The sequence below is a fragment of the Cricetulus griseus genome, chromosome 3, assembly GCF_003668045.3.
Source record: "Cricetulus griseus strain 17A/GY chromosome 3, alternate assembly CriGri-PICRH-1.0, whole genome shotgun sequence".
Lineage (NCBI taxonomy): Eukaryota > Metazoa > Chordata > Mammalia > Rodentia > Cricetidae > Cricetulus > Cricetulus griseus.
In genome coordinates this window covers 90198396-90218031 of record NC_048596.1, presented here as the reverse complement: position 1 = coordinate 90218031, position 19636 = coordinate 90198396, and the positions used below count along the sequence as shown (strand labels likewise).

The window sequence follows — 19636 nt, the reverse complement described above, 5'->3', positions numbered from 1 at the left end:
GGGAATTTCGAGCGCACGTCTTTAATCTCAGCACTTGGGAGGCAGAGGCTAGGTGGATCTCTGTGAGTTTGAGACCAGCCTGGTCTACAAGAGCTAGCTCCAGGACAGCCTCCAAAACCACAGAGAAACCCTGTCTCGAAAAACCAAAAAAAAAAAAAAAAATGGTAATCTCCCTCTATGTAGCATCTTTTTAAAATTCAACACTTTGGGGGAGCTGGAGAAATGGTTCAGTGGTTAAGAGCACTTTCAGAGGATCCAAGCTTACTTCCCAGCATCCATGTCAACTCTTACTCTAGGGGATCTGCTGCCTCTGAGTTTCTGGGATACCAGCATATTCTCTCTCTCTCTCTCTCTCTCTCTCTCTCTCTCTCTCTCTCTCTCTCTCTCTCTCTCTCTCTCACACACACACACACACATTTATATAAATGAAACTTCAAAAATTCTTCTAAAACATTTTTTGATGGTCTGAAATACAAATAGTGTGATTTTTCAGAGGGTTGTCTTTCTTCCTTGATATTATATAAAAAGCAAAATACATGGCCAACTAGTTGTTTTTAAGGTTTAAGGAGAAAAGTTTTCTGTTCTGTTCTGTTCGGTACTGGAGACTGATTGCCAGGCCTTACACATGATGAGAACATGCTCTCACTAGAGCCACATCCCTAGCTCCAAACCTTTTTCAAAGATGGATGTCCTAAAACAAATAAGTCATAATAGCAAAGATTTTTATTCTTCTGCTTCAGAGACATTTTTTAAAATGTCAAGATATAGAGAATAAAAAAATCTATTTTAAAAACAGTTACAATGTTACAAAGAAAGTTTTCTTAATGCTGTCTAACTTTGGTCAAATTTTTTACCTAACAAAATTGAGGTGTAACTACATACAGAAATAATAAAGTAGCAAAACATACTGAATAATTCGACCTAAAGAAAGGTATGTCTAAAAAGTTAAAAAGTAGAGATGAAGTTATATCAAATATGCCTGCTAATTATGCCATGTGAACAAGGAACTCAGGCTTTAAAAAAGATTTAGGTTTATTATTTTAATTATGTGAGTATGTGTGTGTGTGGTATGTGTGTATGTGAGGGGTATGTGCACATGAATGCAAGTGCCCACAGAGGTCAGATCCCACTGGAGCTGGGCTTACAGGCAATTGTGAACCATCTGATATGGGTGTTGGGAATCAAACTCAAATTCTCTGGAAGAGGAGCATGTTCTCTTAAGCACTGGGCCATCTCTCCAGCCTTGGAATTAGCCTCTAGACTTTTGAAAAGAATGGAATCTTAGGTGTCTGGAAAGTACACCATAGAGACAAGGTTTAACTAAAGTAGGATCCTTTTTAAAACAAACATATTTAAAGACTTCTTTCTCTTTCTTCATAAATTAAGTCACCTGGAGGGAAAAAAATTTATCTGCCTTTCATTCAATTTACCTGAGACCCTCCAGCAGCTGGGACAAGGCAAGCACAAAGATTTGCAATGAGACTTTCCAAAGAGACACTCAGGCTGTCCACGTACACAGTATAGATCAAACCCAAGCAAGCCTGCAGAGAGAGGTGCATGCAGTCATTTCATGGCAGTGTAGTGTCACTAAAAATAAATTGTGACATCTCTCCTAGGAAAATTTCTCTTTGAACCATGTAAATTATACTCCGCATTGAACATGAGATAACTCTTAAGTAACAAATTAAGTTAATTAAATTTTCCTCTAGGAGCAGAACATCCAAATGAGCTTCCAAGATGAATCTGTAGAAAGCAGAGAGCCATAATTTGTAAAACAGGTATCTCTGTTTAGAAGACCACTCCAGCTAATTTGCAAGGCTGAATTAGTTTCTTTCTATATAGGTTGCCTGGCTGTTTTAAACTTATTTTAAGAAACTCCATTTGGTTCTTATAAATCCAAAAACTTAAACTTCTATGAATTATAACAAAGAACAGCAAAGAACATAAGATAACAAGATTAACACTTTGAGCTCAGAAGACAGTAGGTGATAAAATAAGATAAAATTCAATCTTTATTTTCTTTATTTTACTTGTGTTTGGAGTGTGTGCATGGGTGTGCACGCACACATGCTCATGTATACACAAGGATGCTAGACAAAGATGCCAACAGTTTTCTTCAGTAGCTCTCTACCTTTTGTTTTCAAACAGGGTCTCTCGCTGAAACTGGAGCTCATGCGTTCAGCTGGCCTGACTGGCCTGTGAACACTGGGAATCTTCCAGTCTCCCTGTTCTGTTTCCTCCATGCCAGCACTGAAATCAGACATGTGGCCAGTCCTGTGCTTGGCTTTTACAGGAGTGCTGGGGATCCAAATTCAAAACTTCTTGTTGGTACAGCAAACTCTTTCCTAACTGACTCCTTTTCTTGGTCCTAACACAATCTCAATCAGTCTTTTGGCTTACTGAAATTTGTGACTGAAAAATTAGTAATGTAGTAAAGACACACTAAACAGTATGTCACAAAACACACTAAAGGAGTCATAATTGTCACTGTTATTATTCATTCACTTTCTAGTTTTTTATATTTGTGTATTAGTACAGATATTTATACTTCCATACATTTTTATATTTGAAAATTCTGAATATTAAAAAGGGGGGAAATCTGCAAATAACAAGTGGTGTCCCACTATGTAGGCCAGGCTTGCATAGGACTTCAGGTCCTCCTGTATACCCTTTAAATACTATAATTATTAAGCTAGGTCATCAGGCTTGGCTTTAAACAATATTTTAAATACATGATTAGAATTATCCAAAATTTCACATAATCCTATTTACAGTAACCTAACTCCATAAACTTAATAAACATGTTCATAGTTATTGCACTATGAGTGCATTTTAAGTTTCTTGAAGGTAGTCAAATTATTTTTTGATTTATAATTTTTTACTTAACATGAGGTCTATTTTAAAACAAACATTATATTCTTATTAGTGTAGCTAGTCACGTTGTCTTACTCAGGGATTGCTTTCATCCAACACAAATTTGTTTCTTCATGTCACACTATTTTTTGTTGTTGGTGTTTTTCGAGACAGGGTTTCTCTATAGCTTTGAAGCCTGTCTTGGCACTTACTCTGTAGACCAGGCTGGCCTCGAACTCACAGAGATCTACCTGCCCTCTGCCTCCTGAGTGCTGACATTAAAGGTGTGTACCACCACCGCCCGGCTAATTTTTATTTTATTGGTGAATCACTAACTCAATCTAACAGTATTTCCAATAAAAAAAAATCTTGTCACCTTAGTTCATTCAAAATAGATTTATGTAATAATATATATTAAAAATGACAACTATGAGTTCATTACCCTAAAAATTTCTGGGTAGTCTAATCTGGATACCAAGACAAGGCTTTTGGGAGCAAAAACTTCTGCAGGTTGAATTAAACCAGACACTTCTTCACCTTCAATCTCTTCCTTCTTTGTTCCCTGGAAAAAGAGAGATTACCATCAATGTACAAAGTTTCCTAGGTTCACAATTCACACAATATATTTAAACCTCACATCTTACAGATAATTCATAGTAATCCAAATTAAGTACAAATAGTAGGCAAGAAATGACAAAGTAAGGAATATTTGTTTCATTTATTTTTCAAAGCTCCGTAGATTATAGATAGATGCACCAATTTTGAGTGTTTTGTTTCTGAGGAAATCAAGGTAAGACATGTTTAAGTTAATCTTAAATAATGACCCAAACAATTAAAAGTATAACTTATTTAAGTATAAAGTTGATCTTAAAGAGAATGAGAAAAGTATATTCTAGAATAAGGAATTGGTTTTATTTCTGTTTTTCTGGCCCAATCTTTCCCTCCTGTGGGGATTCTAAGGCCTGCAGAAAGCTCAGTCTGCTTGAAGTAAAGCGCACTGAATTGTCAAGTACTTCTGCTCACATACAACAATAGCCGTTGCCTTAAAAACAGAACATTTTTGTACAGGAAGCAAAACTTTGTGATTAGTGTCATGAAAATGTATGCTTATAAATGGTTAAAAATTAAAGTAGATTTACCACAATAAGAAAAAACCCTAAGTTTCAACAACCAACTACTACTCAATAAGGCTGTAAAAATATTATTTGGAGTACTAAAAATTAAAAGCACTGGTTGGTCTTCCAGAGGACCCCAGTTAGATTCTCAGATCCACATAGTGGCTCACAACTGTCTAACTCCAGTTCCAGGGGATCTGAAGCCCTCTTCTAGACACTGAATGCAGGAGGTACATAAATATAAATGTAATCAAAATACCCATACACATAAAACAAAAACAAATCTTTAAATGGGGGCAAAGGCAAGACTGAGTTCCATGAAGGCCTTGGACAAGCCTGTGAGTACAAGGTATAGGAGGCAAAGCACCAGGTGTAGTGCTGCATTGTGCCCATCCAAAGAACAACACACCACCATTAGCAGGCAGCTTCGCACTTGGTGGCCAAGTCCCACTTCTAGTACTTTGTGTCACTTTGTGTCAGAGCAAAAGAAGACGACATCCTAGGGGAGATTGTAAACTTGGGTAGATGTTTGAGACGTCACCGAGCAGGAAGAAATTCGACATCTGGCTGCACTATGACTGGTAGTGGCATGCACATATATTGCCAGTACCATGACCTGAGCACAGAGGGAAGCACCATGCATTCTACCCAACCAGCATGCAGAGTTATCCTGACAAGTGCACCAATGCATGATCTATCCAACCATCACCAGCATGCAGAGGTATCATGACAAGCACACCAATGCATGATCTATCCAACTATCAAGGTGGGCGAGAAGGCAAGTACTAGTGGCCTCTGTCAAGTCATTCAAGTTTCCAAGTGCTCCAGGTGATGCCAGCAGAAGCTGTGTTTTCACCACCAAGAGACCTACCATGTTATTCTAAATGGAGAATACCACCAAATAAAGCCCACCAAAGAGTATAAATAAAACTTCAAAAAAAATTGAGTCCACAAATAATTCCTGTGTACTTATTGTTTGACAAGACTCTGACACACTGAAAGTTTTGAGAAAGGAGTGGGGAGAGCAAGCTAATGAAACACTAAGATTTATAAGTGGATATTCTGAGATACTGGGACATTTCCTCTAACTAAAGCCCCTTCATCTCCCTTTTCTAGCATCTATGGTCCAGATTAAACTCATTTCCTCCTGAAACCTTCCTTTCCTGACCTTTGCTCTCTTGCTTTCCAGTATAGCTAACCAACAAATCAGACTTGCTTATGCTTGGTATTCAACATTTCCCCAAATGTCACAAAATGCCAGTTGTCTATTGAACATCTCAAACATGGGCAAAACATAATCTTTCTCCCTAAACTTCATTTTCTTATAGTGAATGGTCCATAACTATTAATGGCAATCCCATTTTTGAGGGGTATGGCAAAACTCAAATTCTTTTTTCAATTATAGCTTCTATCCAAATGTCAAAATATCCTAACCTCTCAATTTTCCACTGCTACCACAAAACAGCAAACCTATATCTTGTTTGGATTAGTACAACAGCCTGCTTTCATTCTTTTTAAGCCTTACTATTCCTCACTGCTCTTCAGGCATTTCAGGTACAGTCCCATCTATCAGGGCCTGCCTATTGTTTCTTTGCCTAGAATGCTTCCCGCAGACAAGCTAATGTCTGTGTTCCTGTGTCTCATCTCACGTTCTTTCTGCTCTGACAGCCACTACTGACCTCTCTACTCGAAACTGCAGTCTGACATCCCTCTTCCTTTTTCCTTCTCCATGCCCTTACCACTATTTATCACATTAACATTTTTCTTTTGGTCTGTTTCTCCCACTGGACTAAACACAGGTCAGGATTCTGTTTTGTTCAGTTATGATTACTAAGCTCCTAAAGAAAGGGCTGGGGCATGAGGGTATTACCTGGTATTTGTTCACTGCATAAATGCAGGAATAAAATTTCTTAGAATGGTTTTATAGATATTTCACTTAGAGAAATCTTTCCTTTTCAATTAGAGGCCAGGAACTATAGTTTCACTTCCCTTTAGAGTCCATTTGGTTTCTAGTACAATGCAATGTAACAAAAATTAGTTGTCCAAGGAATGCACACATCTAAAAGGTACTATGTGTATATAAAAGATCCATATGCTCTTAAAAGACAAAGCTTTTTGTTTGTTACAAGAACAAACAAATGAGTCTAGCTGGTTTCTGGAATCCTTAAAAACAATAGAAAATTGATGATTATTAACTTACTAAAATTTCCACACTTAATGAATCATGGCCTTCGTGGATTACTAAAAAAAAACTCAAAATGGCAAAAATGACTGAAATTCCTGGAACAGATAAACCTATCCACATTTTTAGGAGATTGTGATAATTGCCCTAGAGTATCATTAAAAGGCAACTTGAGTAAGCAGACAGACATTCAAATAAATGATCATTAGATCACTTTAACCAAAACGCAAAACAGAATGTGTAACCATTACTTAAAGCTGTTCATTAGTTAAATGCCCACCAATCATTAAATAGAAAACAGGATCAATATTATGTAAATCAGTATTAAGTAAAAACAACTTCACACTTTACATTTCTACACTGATTTTTATTGCATATTTTGAGTTTTACTTTATAAATCCTGAAATGCTGTTATTCTTAATCCCACTAACTGTCTTTTAAGAACCAATGTCCCAAAGGCTGGGAATGAAGTTCACTAGTGGGCACTTGCTTAGCATGTACAAGGACCTATGCTCAACCCCCAGTATTAAGCATGTACATATATACATGCATTCCTGTGTGCATCTCCCCCACACATAAATACAATGCCCCAAGTTTAAGAAAACAGTCATAATCTCACTTTGAGGGAAAAAAATGAATGCAAACAGTTGTTAGGTTAAATGTTTTTCCTAAGACAACATAATATGATGTTTCAATAATTTTTTTCTAAAAATAATTTATCAGGTCATGGAAATAATGCTTCTATTTTGTGGCTAAACTCTTTTGTGTAATAATTATCATTGGCACTGGTTTGTATATTTTGTTTTGAGGCAGGGTTTCACTGTAGCCCAGGACAGCTTAAAACTTACTATGGAGCCCAAACTTGCCTGAGCTGAGCAATCCTCTTGCCTCACCTTCTTGAATTTTGGAATTACAGACATGAACAACCATGCCAAGCTTGACTTGTATATTTAACAATGGACAAATTTTCACTAAAAAAATAAACAGGAAATTAAATGAACTTGAGAGATTTTATGATACTTTGAAATTTAGTATTTGATACTGTAAAATACTCTTACATTATCTAGCTCAACATTCTAAGCCTTCTAAACTAAAAGGATTTTTAAAATTCCAGTATGCCCCATTAAATTTACTGTAAATGACTTTTACTGAATTATCCTGCACTGATTTGGAAGGTCGCCTTATCTTTTAAATTTTTTCTTTAAATGTATTAGTGTTTTATCTGCATGCTTGATCTGTGCAGCACATGTATGCCTAGTGACTGAGGAGTCCAGAAGGAGGGCATCAGATCCCCTAGTACTGGAGTTACAGGTGGTTGTGAGTTGCCATGTAAGTACTGGCTTACATGGCAACTGATCCTTTCAAAAAGCAGCCAGTGCTCTTACCCATGGAGACATCTCTCCAGACCCCATCTCATCTTTTATGTACATCAGAATCACTTGCCATACCTTATCTATGGTAGGTATTTGTGTCACTGGCTATTACAATGAACTATGTGAGACTCTCCACTCCTACATAGTCCTGTTTATGCTGACAGTCTCCATGCTTCCATACCGGCTAAATTAACACATGTTTTATAAATGTGCTTCCAAAAGGTTATTGGCCTTCAAACACATCCTAAAATGCAATGCTAAAAGGTAATCTACTGATTTCATGTGATGAGTCTATACAGCTAATAGGTTCTAGCTTCAGGAAGTTAATACTAGTGTTCAGGCTGGATATTTCAGCCATGTTTATTGTATACTGATGCTTGATTTTCATACCAGAGTAATCTGCATTCAACATCTCTCTATTATGTGCATTTCTCTAATACCACATTATCCTACAAATCTCTCCACATTTCTCTAAAACATTCACTTTTGGTTCTGGTTTGGTTTGGGTTTTTGAGACAGGGTTCCTCTGTATATCTCTGCTTGTCCTGGAACTAGCTCTATAGACCAGGCTGACCTCAAACTCACAGAGATTCGCCTGCCTCTGAATCTTGAGTTCTGGGATTAAAGGCATATGCCACTGTACCCAGCTAGAACTAATTTCCATACATTTTTTCTTCTCTAAAAAATGGAATACACACCTTTAATACCTATTGCACAGAGAAACTCTGTTTCAAAAGAAAACAAAACAAATTTAGTCCTAAATTTCCTTTCTGAAATACATTTCTTACCATGTACTAATACACTGTTTCCTTCATAAAACAAGGACTTTCAACATTCCAGAATTAGAACAGGAGTCTAAATAGTTGCAAAAATTCTTTATGCTACAAAATTCCCCTGAAAAGATTCCTCATTTTCTGCCAAGTGATTGTTTAATCACAATGGAATGTTCATATGATAAAAAACCTGGTCCATCCTGGCAATGTCCATCCTGGAAAATACTGGATTCACAAGTACACACTTCCTCTAGTAATGGCAATATATTGCTGTCTTGTCTGTGCAATAACAGCACAAGTCCTGAGTCTACAGACTAGCAAGGGAGGAAATTCAATTGTAGGGCTACTTACTGATCCAGAAAGCTGCTGCTGCTGTTGCTGCTGTAAATCATAGCCACATTCAAAACAAAAACAAAAAGCTTCTTACAAGTTGTTACTTTCTAGTGTTCCCTAGAATTTGACAGATGTCACTAAGCTGTAGGGTCTTCTAACCAAAGAATTTTAGAAACAATAAATTAAGCCACATTAAAAGGGGTGTCTTAGCCGGGCGATGGTGGCTCACGCCTTTAATCCCAGCACTCGGGAGGCAGAGGGGGGTGGATCTCTGTGAGTTCGAGGCCAGCCTGGTCTCCAGCGCGAGTGCCAGGATAGGCTCCAAAGCTACACAGAGAAACCCTGTGTCTGAAAAACAAAAACAAAACAAAACAAAAAGGGTGTCTTTACAGCATGATTTCAGGCTGTGATATGTAATTTCAAGCAGAGGAGGCGTAGCATATAGCACTTCTCAATTTTATTAGGTCCCCCCCCCAAAAAAAACCCCTAACACCCTGTTGGAACACACACCTAGAAAAGGCTGTCTTTAAAACACACATAAAATGTGTGAAACATCTATGTATATGTCCTATGTCTTTTGAAGGCTAGGTGCATATAATGTTTATTGTTTACAAATAGGCTAATCTTGTTGTCATCTGTTCCATTAATTCTCCTGTTTCACAAAGATAAGACTTGCACAGACAAGGTGCTTGACAACAGGGCACTGCACAACTGTCCTAGAACTCACACAATCCTTTTAGTATTAATGAACAAGATAGGGGCTTCTACTCCAAGTGTGTGGTTCTCAAACTTTAGTGTGCATCAAAAAGCATGTCTATGAGCCTGTCTAAATAAAGATTTCTGGATTCCACCAACAGCGTTTCTCATTTGGTGGTTATGAGGTGAAGTCTGATAATTTGTATTTCTAACAAGGTCCCTGGTGACACAGGGACTACATTTTCTGAATCACTGCTCTAGACTACTTTAATATAAAACAAAATCAGATCAGCCAACACAGTTTCTATATGGCAATGCCAAGCTATGCTTTATAAAAATGCTAATAAATTATTAAATACAATAAAAGATTATTAAATGTTATTTCCCATTAAAAGAAAACAAAATTCCTTGGAGAAATGGCATTCTACTTCAGGGTCAAGGAATCTACAAAATAAATTACAATGTTCATTTTATTGCATCAAAAAGTAAGGAATCTGTCAAAGATTAGTAGTATCAAAATGAATAAAAGGTACAGATTATTAAAACCCATCAAATATATAAAAATCAGGCATTTATAATTTTAAGTGATCACTATTGAAGGTAATTAGGGCGCTAGTCTACTATCCTGAAAATTAAAAAATTAAAAATGTCTTTTCTGTCTATAATTAACAAACGAAGTTGTCTCACAGATGATCTTTTGCTAGTAAATGCAGAAGGAAAGACAGATTCAGAAACTTCTGTGTGAGATTCGAAGAGGGGATGTGGCAATGATCATCAATGGCACTACTTTGGACCAACTGATCCATGGTATCATCACGGAAACAAAAGGTACAACACAATCTTGCAGGTATTCTAGTTTTAAAATTGAATTTAATTACCCAGATGTGGTAGAACATGCCTTTAATCCCAGCATAAGGAGAGGCCAACTCTGGCCTATATAAGGAGTTCCAGAATAGCCAGGATACATAATCTATCTCATAAACCCAACCAAGTCAGTCAGTCAATCAATCCACCCACCTATCAATCAAACAAAAATATATACAAAATGTTTACAAGTGAAATGATGTAATAAATATGGTTCACTTTAAAATATTATCTGCCTCCTCAGATATTTGTATTTGAAAAGATAGGAAATCCTAACAATTTTAAAATATGGTTAATGTATGAAGCTCATTATAAAATCTAAAGCAAATAAAACAACACCTACTATGTGTCACATACTGTTCTAGGTGACAGATTTAATAGTGGGACAGATTCCAAATCTCTATCCCTAGAGACTTGCATTCTCTCATTTTTAATTTAAAATGTAAATATAATATTTATATTTTATATGTGTAGGTGTTCTGCCTGCATGTATGTCTGTATACCAGGTACAAACAATGCCCATGGAAGCCAGAAAAGAGTTTTGGATGCCCTAGCATAGTTGTGAACCATTATGTGGATGCTAGAAATCAAACCCAGGTCCTTTGGAAAAACCACCAGTGCTTGTAACCACCAAGCCATCTCTCTAGCTCCAAGACCTTTATTCTTAACTACATCTCATTACACCCTTCCAACAACCCTCAAAGGTAGGTACTATTATTAGTATGTTCTATGTATAGAGGAACAAATCAGAAGTATGAAAAGATTAAGAATTTGTTCAAAGTTAATGTCTTAAAACTTAAGTCTGACATCAGAGTTTATATTCCATTACAAAGGACCTTAGAGAAACATCTAATTTAAGTTATTAACAGTCAGACAACAGAGGTTGTAAAGTTGGTGTACAACTAGAAAAGATGACTAAAGGCATATATATCCATTTAGCATTATTTTACAGGGTATCTAGAATGGTCTAGGCATTATATGTTTATGTCTGAGGGTAACTAGGGAAAGAAGATGATATCTGAAACAAGGCAAGGGAGTAGCTGGTCAGATATTTTTTTTTAATTTATTTATTAGTTCTAGTTAGGGAACAAGCTTGTTTCACATGTAAGTCCCTTCTCCCTCTCCCTCTCCCTTCCCTCATCCCCAGCCTACCCCCCACCCCATCCACCCACCACTCCCCAGGCAGGGTAGGGCCCTCAAAGGGGGCTCTGCAAAGTCCACCAAATCTTCCTGTGCTGGTCCTGGGCCCTTCCCCATGTGTTCAGGGCCAAAGTGTAACCCTTCACGTGGGATGGGCTCTCTTGCACCCATTCTTGCACCAGGGAAAAATACTAATCCAGCTGGTCAGATATTTAAGCAGACATTTTGACAGGCAAATGCAATGGATCCAGGGCAGTCTCAGCAGCTGGAGTACTGGCTAGTAACTGGAGTGGAAGCCAGGAACTGATTAGTCAGTGTTCAGAGGATGAAATTTGTGAGTTTTTGTTCTGAATGCTTTAAACTAAAGAAGAGTGATCACAACGTTGTTTTTAAATGATTAACCTGATGTAAGAGTTGAGCAGCTTGTAAGGAGGCAAAAGTAGAAATACAAAGGCTGTTTACAAGTCTATTTGGTAATTTAAACAAAATAAATGGTAGTACGGTTACTGGAGGAGACTATTTGAAAGTGGAGTCTCAGACAGGATTTGGGGATGGCTAGAATCTGGCTATTAAAAAAAAGAAAAAAGGTAATTAAGTTTTGTATTTTAAACTATTATTGAGAGTAAAGTCATTTATTGCAACAAAGAAAACTAGCAAACTAGCAGAATAAAAGAATGAACAATATTAAGGAAGCAATGTAACTTACATATGTCAAAGACAATATATGTGAATTCTACTCCTTTTCAATCTTTTTGTCTTCCTCTTATATTAAAAAATAGCAAAAAGCTACTAGAAATAGTGGCTATAAAACAATTTAGAAATAACTATAAATACATATATAAACACAAGGTTTTAAAGGGCTATCTATATGGAAAGTGTGGTTATCTGTATTATGTTTGTTTATACTTTGAATATGAAGAGTGTCTAGAAGACTGTATTTCAAATGCCTGTTGGCCATTGGATTATAGTTGATATGGATCACATGAAAATATATGTACATACAGAGCAAAACAATTTTCTAAAACATTTCCATTTGTATTATTTTTAAAACAAAGGGCTAAAGGTTTTAAAAGTAAAGACCAATGTATTAGTGTCTGTTTATTTATTAAACTTTTATAGCTCATTAGCCACACAGCACCTGTCACATAAGGATAGGGTACCACCTTTACTGCCAGGAAATTCAGTGTCACATAACTGCTAAGAGCAACACAGGTGAACAAACAGCACCAGTCAATACAGTTTTACAACTAGAGTTCAGAGTCACATGTCTGAGAAGGGACTCAGTGAAGCTCACAGCAGTAAACTGGGCTTTAAAAAGATAAACAGATCATCAAAACATAAAAAGATAAAACAGGAAGAAGCAAAATGAAAAAGAGACATCCAATAATAAGGGAAGCCAAAGAAGTTAAGCTTTCAAAATACAACACATTTTGTTCCTTGACTGGCTTGAATTCAATGCATCCTTACATAACTGTCATTTAGATTTACTATTTTTAACCCATATATACTTAAAGAAAATAGCAACAAAGACTAAATATTATGTTAAACATACTGAACTAAAATTTGTGCCCATTTTCAAAAAAGATATGTGATAGGTAGGGTTTTAGTTGGGGGGGAGTGGTAGGGGAGGACAGCAGGGAGAAGGGAACTGGGATTGTCATGTAAAACAATCTTGTTTCTAATTTAAATAAAAAAATCTGCAAAAAAAATTGTGCCTATTTTATCATTTTAGTTTAGAAAAATTAATCTGAACATTAATTTTAATATCAGAGAGTATGATGATGATATTTTGGTGTTTTAATTTTTGGCACTTTTTATTTCCACAGGTTTTACTAAATATACTCTTTAAAGCAACTTTTCCTCATCAACTAATAGCTAGTAAGTCAGAACTAATGAATTAATCAGCATAAACTAAGAGATATTGTCACTGGCATAGTGACATGTTTCTGCTCATCATTTATGCTACAAATATAAGTAAATATGTTTCAACTGTTAAATTACTTGAGAATTCTTTAGCTTACATAAAAAAAAAATTAGGAAAATTTAGTAATGACTGTAAAATGTGAAGATTGGGAGAAATACTATTAGGATAACATTTTTTTGGATAACACTTAACTTTTGAAGAAAAGAAATAAACCAGGGCAACCCTTCAGGAGAAATGGGAAACAGCACATGAGCTTCATGTCTGTCGTCTTTCAAGCAAGACAAATCATTTTAAAATTAGTTCCTCATTAAATTTATGAATGTGTTTTTTGTGAGCCACTAGAGTCAATGATCCTTTTTAAAGTTCCCTTTCACTACTAGGATTAGTGAAAAAATTAATAAAATGTGATTATTTTTCTAATGCAAAACACTGTATTAATACTGTTAGATGAACTATAGGGATCTTTTTCTTTTCTCCTTTTTCCTTTTCTTTTAAGACAGGGTCTCTCTACACAGCTCTGGTTACCAGGGAATGTACTAGGTAGCCCTGCTGGCCTTGAACTCCAGAGATCTGCCAGATGCTGCTCCAGACTGGCATCCACCTGCCTCTGCCTCCCCAGTGCTAGAATTAAAGGTGTGCATCACCATGTCCAGCTAAATTCTCTAGTTCTTATATTAAATGAAATAAATTTTCCTAGAGTTTCTAATGGAAAAGCTGATAACAAACTAACCTCAAAGATCAAGATTTCAACTTCACTTTAATTAGGAATATACACCAAAGCATTTGTTTATAATTAAATATGGCTATTCAAACATTCTTTAAAGCAAAAGTGTATCTGTGCATATATATTTATCATACAATTAATTTTACAATGTACATTCCTCCAATTAGTATGCCATATGCACACAATAGTACCTGGTGTAGTATTCTTTGAAGAATTACTTGAGTAGGAATATATATATAACTTAAATACATTATTAAAAACTTAGATATATACTTAAATTGGGGAAATTAGCATGACATAAGAGACTATAAAGGTCCTATAAATCTATTCTATTTCATTGTACAAATTAATAATCATGTCTAGACAGTCCAAATGACCTGCTCTAGTTACATAGCTCATGAAAGGCATTTCTTTTCTTTTTTTCTTTTTTACTAGTTTGTTTTTATTTTTTCCTAGGAATTTATTTTTTATTTTATATACCAACCCCAGTTCCCCCTCCTTCCCCTCCTCCTACTCCCTATCCACTCCTCAGGAGTGGTAAGGCCTTCCTTGGGGAGTCAACAAAGTCTGGCATACCAAATTGAGGCAGGACCAACCTCCTCCCCCCCATATCAAGGCTGAGCAAGGTATCCCACCATAGGGTGTGTACTCCAAAAAGCCAGTTCACCTACCTGGGATAGGTCCTGGTGTCACTGCCAGCGCCTCCAATCCCACAAGAGATCAAGTCACATAACTGTCACCCACATTCAGAGGGCCTAGTTCAGCCCTATGCAGGTTTCCCAGCTGTCAGTCCACAGTTCCTGGGCTCCCACTAGTTTGGGTCAGCTGTCTCTATGGCTTTCACCATCATGCTCTTGACCCCACTTGTTCATATAATTCCTCCTCCCTCTCCTCAACTGAACTCCCGGAGCTCAGCCCAGTGCTTAGCTGTGGGTCACTGCAACTACTTCCATCAGTTACTGGATGAAGGTTCTATGATGACAATTAGGGTAGTCACTAATCTGAGTAAAGGCGGCTGGTTCAGACACTCTCCACTATTGCTAGGAGTCTTAGCTGGGATCATCCTTGTGGATCCTGAGAACTTCTCTAGAACCAGGTTTCTCCTTAACCCCATAATGTCTCTCTCTATCAAGATCTCTCTTTCACTGCTCCCCGCCTCTGACTCCCTAATTCAGTCTTCTTGATCCTTCATGTTCCCATCCTCTATCCCCTCCCTTCTACCCACCTCCCAGTTTACCCAGGAGATTTTAACTATTTTCCCTTCCTGTGGTGCTGCATGTGTGTACCTCTTAGGGTTCCCCTTTTTACCTAGCCTCTCTAGGATTGTGGATTGTAGACTGGCTATCCTTTGCTTTACATCTAATATCCACTTATGAGCGAGTACATACTGTGTTTGTCTTTCTGGGTCTGAGTTACCTTACTCAGGATAGATTTTTTTTCTAGTTCCATCTATTTGCCTGTTAATTTCAAGATTTCATTGTTTTTTGTTTTTGTTGTTTTTTTTGTTTGTTTGTTTTGGGTTTTTTCTTGTTTTTGGCTGAGTAGTACTCCATTGTGTAAATGTACCACATTTTCTTTATCCATTCTTCCATTGAGGGACATCTAGGTTGTTTCCTGGTTGTGCTATTATAAATAATGCTGCTATGAATATAGTTGAGCAAATGCCCATGTGGTATGCATGGGCATCCTTTGGGTTTATGCCCAATAGTAGTAATGCTGGGTCTTGAGGTAGATTGATTCCCAATTCTCTAGAAACCACCATATTGATTTCCAAAGTGGCTGTACAAGTTTACACTCCCACCAGTAATGGAGGAGTGTTCCCCTTACTCTACATTCTCTCCAGCATAAGCTGTCATTGGTATTTTTGATCTTAGCCATTCTGACAGGGGTAAAACAGTTCCTCAGAGTCCATTTGACTTGCATTTCCCTGATGGCTAAGGATGTTGAGCAATTCCTTAAATGTCTTTCAGCCATTTGAGTTTCTTCTGTTGAGAATTCTATGATTAGATCTGTACCCCATTTTTTAATTGGATTATTTGGTTTCCATGACTTTAATCTGACTACAGAGCTACAGTAATAAAAACAGCTTGGTAGTAGCATAAAAACAGACACATGGGTCAGTGGAATCAACTGAAGACCCTGCTACTAATCCACACACCTATGAACAATTGATTTTAAACAAAGAAGCCAAAATTGTACAATAGAAAAGGAAAGCAAAAAGTGATGCTGGCATAACTGGATGTGGATATATAGGAAGAATGCAAATAGATCAATATCTATCACCCTGCACAAAACTCAAGTCCAGGTAGATTAAAGACCTCAACATAAATCTAGTTATAATAAAACTGATAGAAGAGAAAGTGGAAAGCAGCCTTGAATGCATGGGCACAGGAGACCACTTCCCAATTATAACACCAGTAGAACAGATGCTGAGAGCAACAGTTAATAAATGGGACCTCCTGAAATTGAGAAACTTCTGTAAGGAAAAGAACTCGGTCAATAAGATAAAATAGCAGCCTAGAGAATGGGAAAAGATCTTAACCAACCCTACATCTGGCAGATGCTGATCTCCAAAATATATAAAGAACTCAAGAAACTAGACACAAAAATACCAAATTATTCATGAAAGACATTTCTAGTACAGTCTTAACTTAGATTAGCCTTTTTATTCCTGTATATGCTTAAATGTAACCTTTGAAAGAAATAAGGTAGAAGTTTAGTAAACAACTGTTTAAAGGAGACAGTATCGAAGAAGTAAAACTATCAGTTACAAACAGGATCAAACTCATACCCCAATGATAATAATGTTTCTTGTGTTTAAATAGTTATTTTTTGTTTTTTAAAATTTATTTTCTTACTCATTTTAGTCAAAAAATAATTATATCACTTTTCCCCATCCCATCTCTCTTTTCAGCCCCTCCCAAGTCCCCTTCTAACTCTTACCATGCCTCACCCTGTTTCATATTGATAGCCTCTCCTTTCCAATTGTTACATGTGCATGTGTGTGCATATACAAATAAAAAATATAACCCATGGACATACTTTTTAATGTGCATTTGGTGTTTTGCCTTGTTTGTTAGGTCCCCTAGGATTGGAGTTACAGAGGTTGTGAGCTTCCATGTGGGCTCCAGGAATCAAATCAATGTCCTCTGAAAGAGCAGTCAGTGCTCTTAACCCCTGAGCCATCTCTCCAGCATCTGCTGACATAGTTTCTACTGCAGTTCTTGTTAGCCTTCAATAGTTAATATTAAAGAAAAGACATTTGATATTCTCTGACTTTGGAAAATTGTTCTCAAAAGCTTTTGTAAAATTTAAATATATCCTATAATTTCAAGCATGTGACATTTATTTATTCAGTGGTAGTTTTCCCTATAAGATGTATTTATACGGAATATAAGGAAACTTAAAATTCAGCAGTCTGTCAATTTACCAATTTTCATTTTTAAAAGTGAAGTCTCTTGCATGTGTTACAAATTATCCAACAAACACAAACAAATTCAGAACATGTAAATATTCCAAAATTTCTATGCCTCTATCATGTCACTTAAGATAGCTTTTTCTAGACTTTTTGTTGTTGTTGTTAGTTATGGTCTGAGAAGTAGTCTCTGGAGTAAGAGTACATGGTGTTGGTCACACAATCAACAAACCAGTTTCCATACTTGGCAACTCTTCACTTCTTGTTGAGAAAGTAGAACAGCATTGTTCCTTCTTGAAGAAGCCAATTATTTCCCTCCCCACAAGAAAACATCACACCAAGAATTTACTTACACAGAATTATATGGCAGATAGATGTGTAATTATTTTAATAAAAAATTCTTGCCTCCAAAAAAGCCATTATTTTTCTGTCTTACTTTCTTTCCTTATATGTCTCAAATAGTCTAGAATGCACACAATTTACTTTGATAGTGTAATTTTCTCCACTGTTCCACATTGTTCTTGCTTAGAGAGAGTTTAGAAACCTATTATTTATTCATTTCTCCAGGTGATTCCTTAATCACTTAGAGTTGTTTTATGATACTATGAATTTCTCATTTTTTTTCAAATTTGCCTCCCATGTGCTTGGTATCATTTGTTGAAATGTACAGGTTTATTAGGTGTGATAGCACTGTCTTTAAACCAAGGTTCAAAAGGGTGTAACACAAGGGCAGTACAAAGCCAGCATAATAGGGCCCTATTACAAAACAAACACTCACCCACAAAACAACAGAACCCAAGGATTTGTACAGACTCCCACCAACTTCATGCTACCATTGTAAGATACTGGTATCTTACATGCTTGATTGTGCTTTTCAACTGTAACTTCTATGCCCATCATTTTTCTTATTCTTGAATCAATCACACCATGGTGTAACCTCTTACTGCTATAGAGTATATTTTAATATCTCACTCTTTAAGACAGGTAGACAAAGTCAAGCCCTTTTACTATATTGGGTTAAGTTTTTAGTATCATATGTAAAATGGGAATGTAACAGAGTGACTAAGATGAAACTGATGTGAGTTAAAATACAGTGGAATGAGATAAAGCACTACCAAACTTTTGGCACAGTATCTGGAATACACCAAACCTTAATTGATCATAAAACTCTACCTTTGTTTCTTCTCTCCAAATTTTTGCTGAGATTGCTATTTTTCTTAGCTCTTGATTTTCAAAAGTATACTTAGATTTTTAGAAAATCAGCAGTACAGTCTTCAGTCATTATCTATTTCATAGATTAGTACTCAGACAGTACTTTGGGATAATTTTGCAACTGAATTTTTTATTTGCTTCAGATCCCAATTTTATGCCCACTGAGATAAAACAACACAAAAGAGTATCTTATGACTTCTGTGTCTTTTTCTTTTTCATTCTTCATCTTATCTCCCTAAGTCATCTTCATTAATCCCCCCTCCATTTCTTTAATGTCAATTAATTTACTGACACACCAAAAGTCTTTATTTACTGAGAATTTCATAATTATTATTGATTCAGAAATACAAAACACATTAAAAAACCTAGATACAAATCTAAAGAAAAGAAGTTATATATACTTAATCTCAGCAATAAATATCAGATGTCATAGTTTACTCGTTACTTTAAAAAAAAGTCAAGGTTCATATTATCTAGTTGAATAATTTTGGAAACAACTTATCAAAAGTTTAATGCCAAAGTTTTGCTTATGATTACCAAACATGTTACTGTATTTTTGAAAAGATAAGAGACAATATTTTTTAAATTGCACAATTTCACTTTGGATGGTGTAAGTCCTGAAGTTCCTTCTCTTCAGTATTCCAAGCAATGTGTCACAGTACATTTCTTATGAAGTAATTCACACCAAATGAGTTAAGATCTATTTTGAACTGTTAATGTGATCCAAAAACAAAAGAAAAACATATTTGTTAAAAACAGTGCCAAAAGTGAGAATAATGTTACTAATGACCTAGAAAGGAATGTCTTTTAGTTTATTTCTCCAAATTCTACCTCATGGTTTATACTCTCATTCAGAACAAACTCAAATGACAATTATTTGTTTCCAACACAGAAAAGGATGCTTACAACTTCAGTGGCACCTAACACATCACACAAAGACAGAATCCTGATAACGTGTTTCTATTTTCAGGATTGAAAAAACTTTAAATTTTTTAAAGTCAGCTGTAAAAAAGAAAAATCACAAGATTTTTG

The 19636-nt window shown here is 36.1% G+C and overlaps 1 protein-coding gene across 2 annotated transcripts in view; it reads right to left on the bottom strand.

Moving 5' to 3' along the window:
• Positions 1-19636, bottom strand: part of Sbf2 (SET binding factor 2) — a 342185-nt gene that overhangs the window by 194981 nt on the left and 127568 nt on the right. The window contains exons 4-5 of one of the 2 annotated variants that reach the window (XM_027410074.2): positions 3296-3415; positions 1431-1541 (exon numbers count right to left, since the gene is read on the bottom strand). In XM_027410074.2, the coding sequence (XP_027265875.1) occupies positions 1431-1541; positions 3296-3415 (231 nt within the window). The remainder of the gene's footprint in view (positions 1-1430; positions 1542-3295; positions 3416-19636) is intronic. The other variant, XM_027410075.2, reaches the window with a different exon arrangement.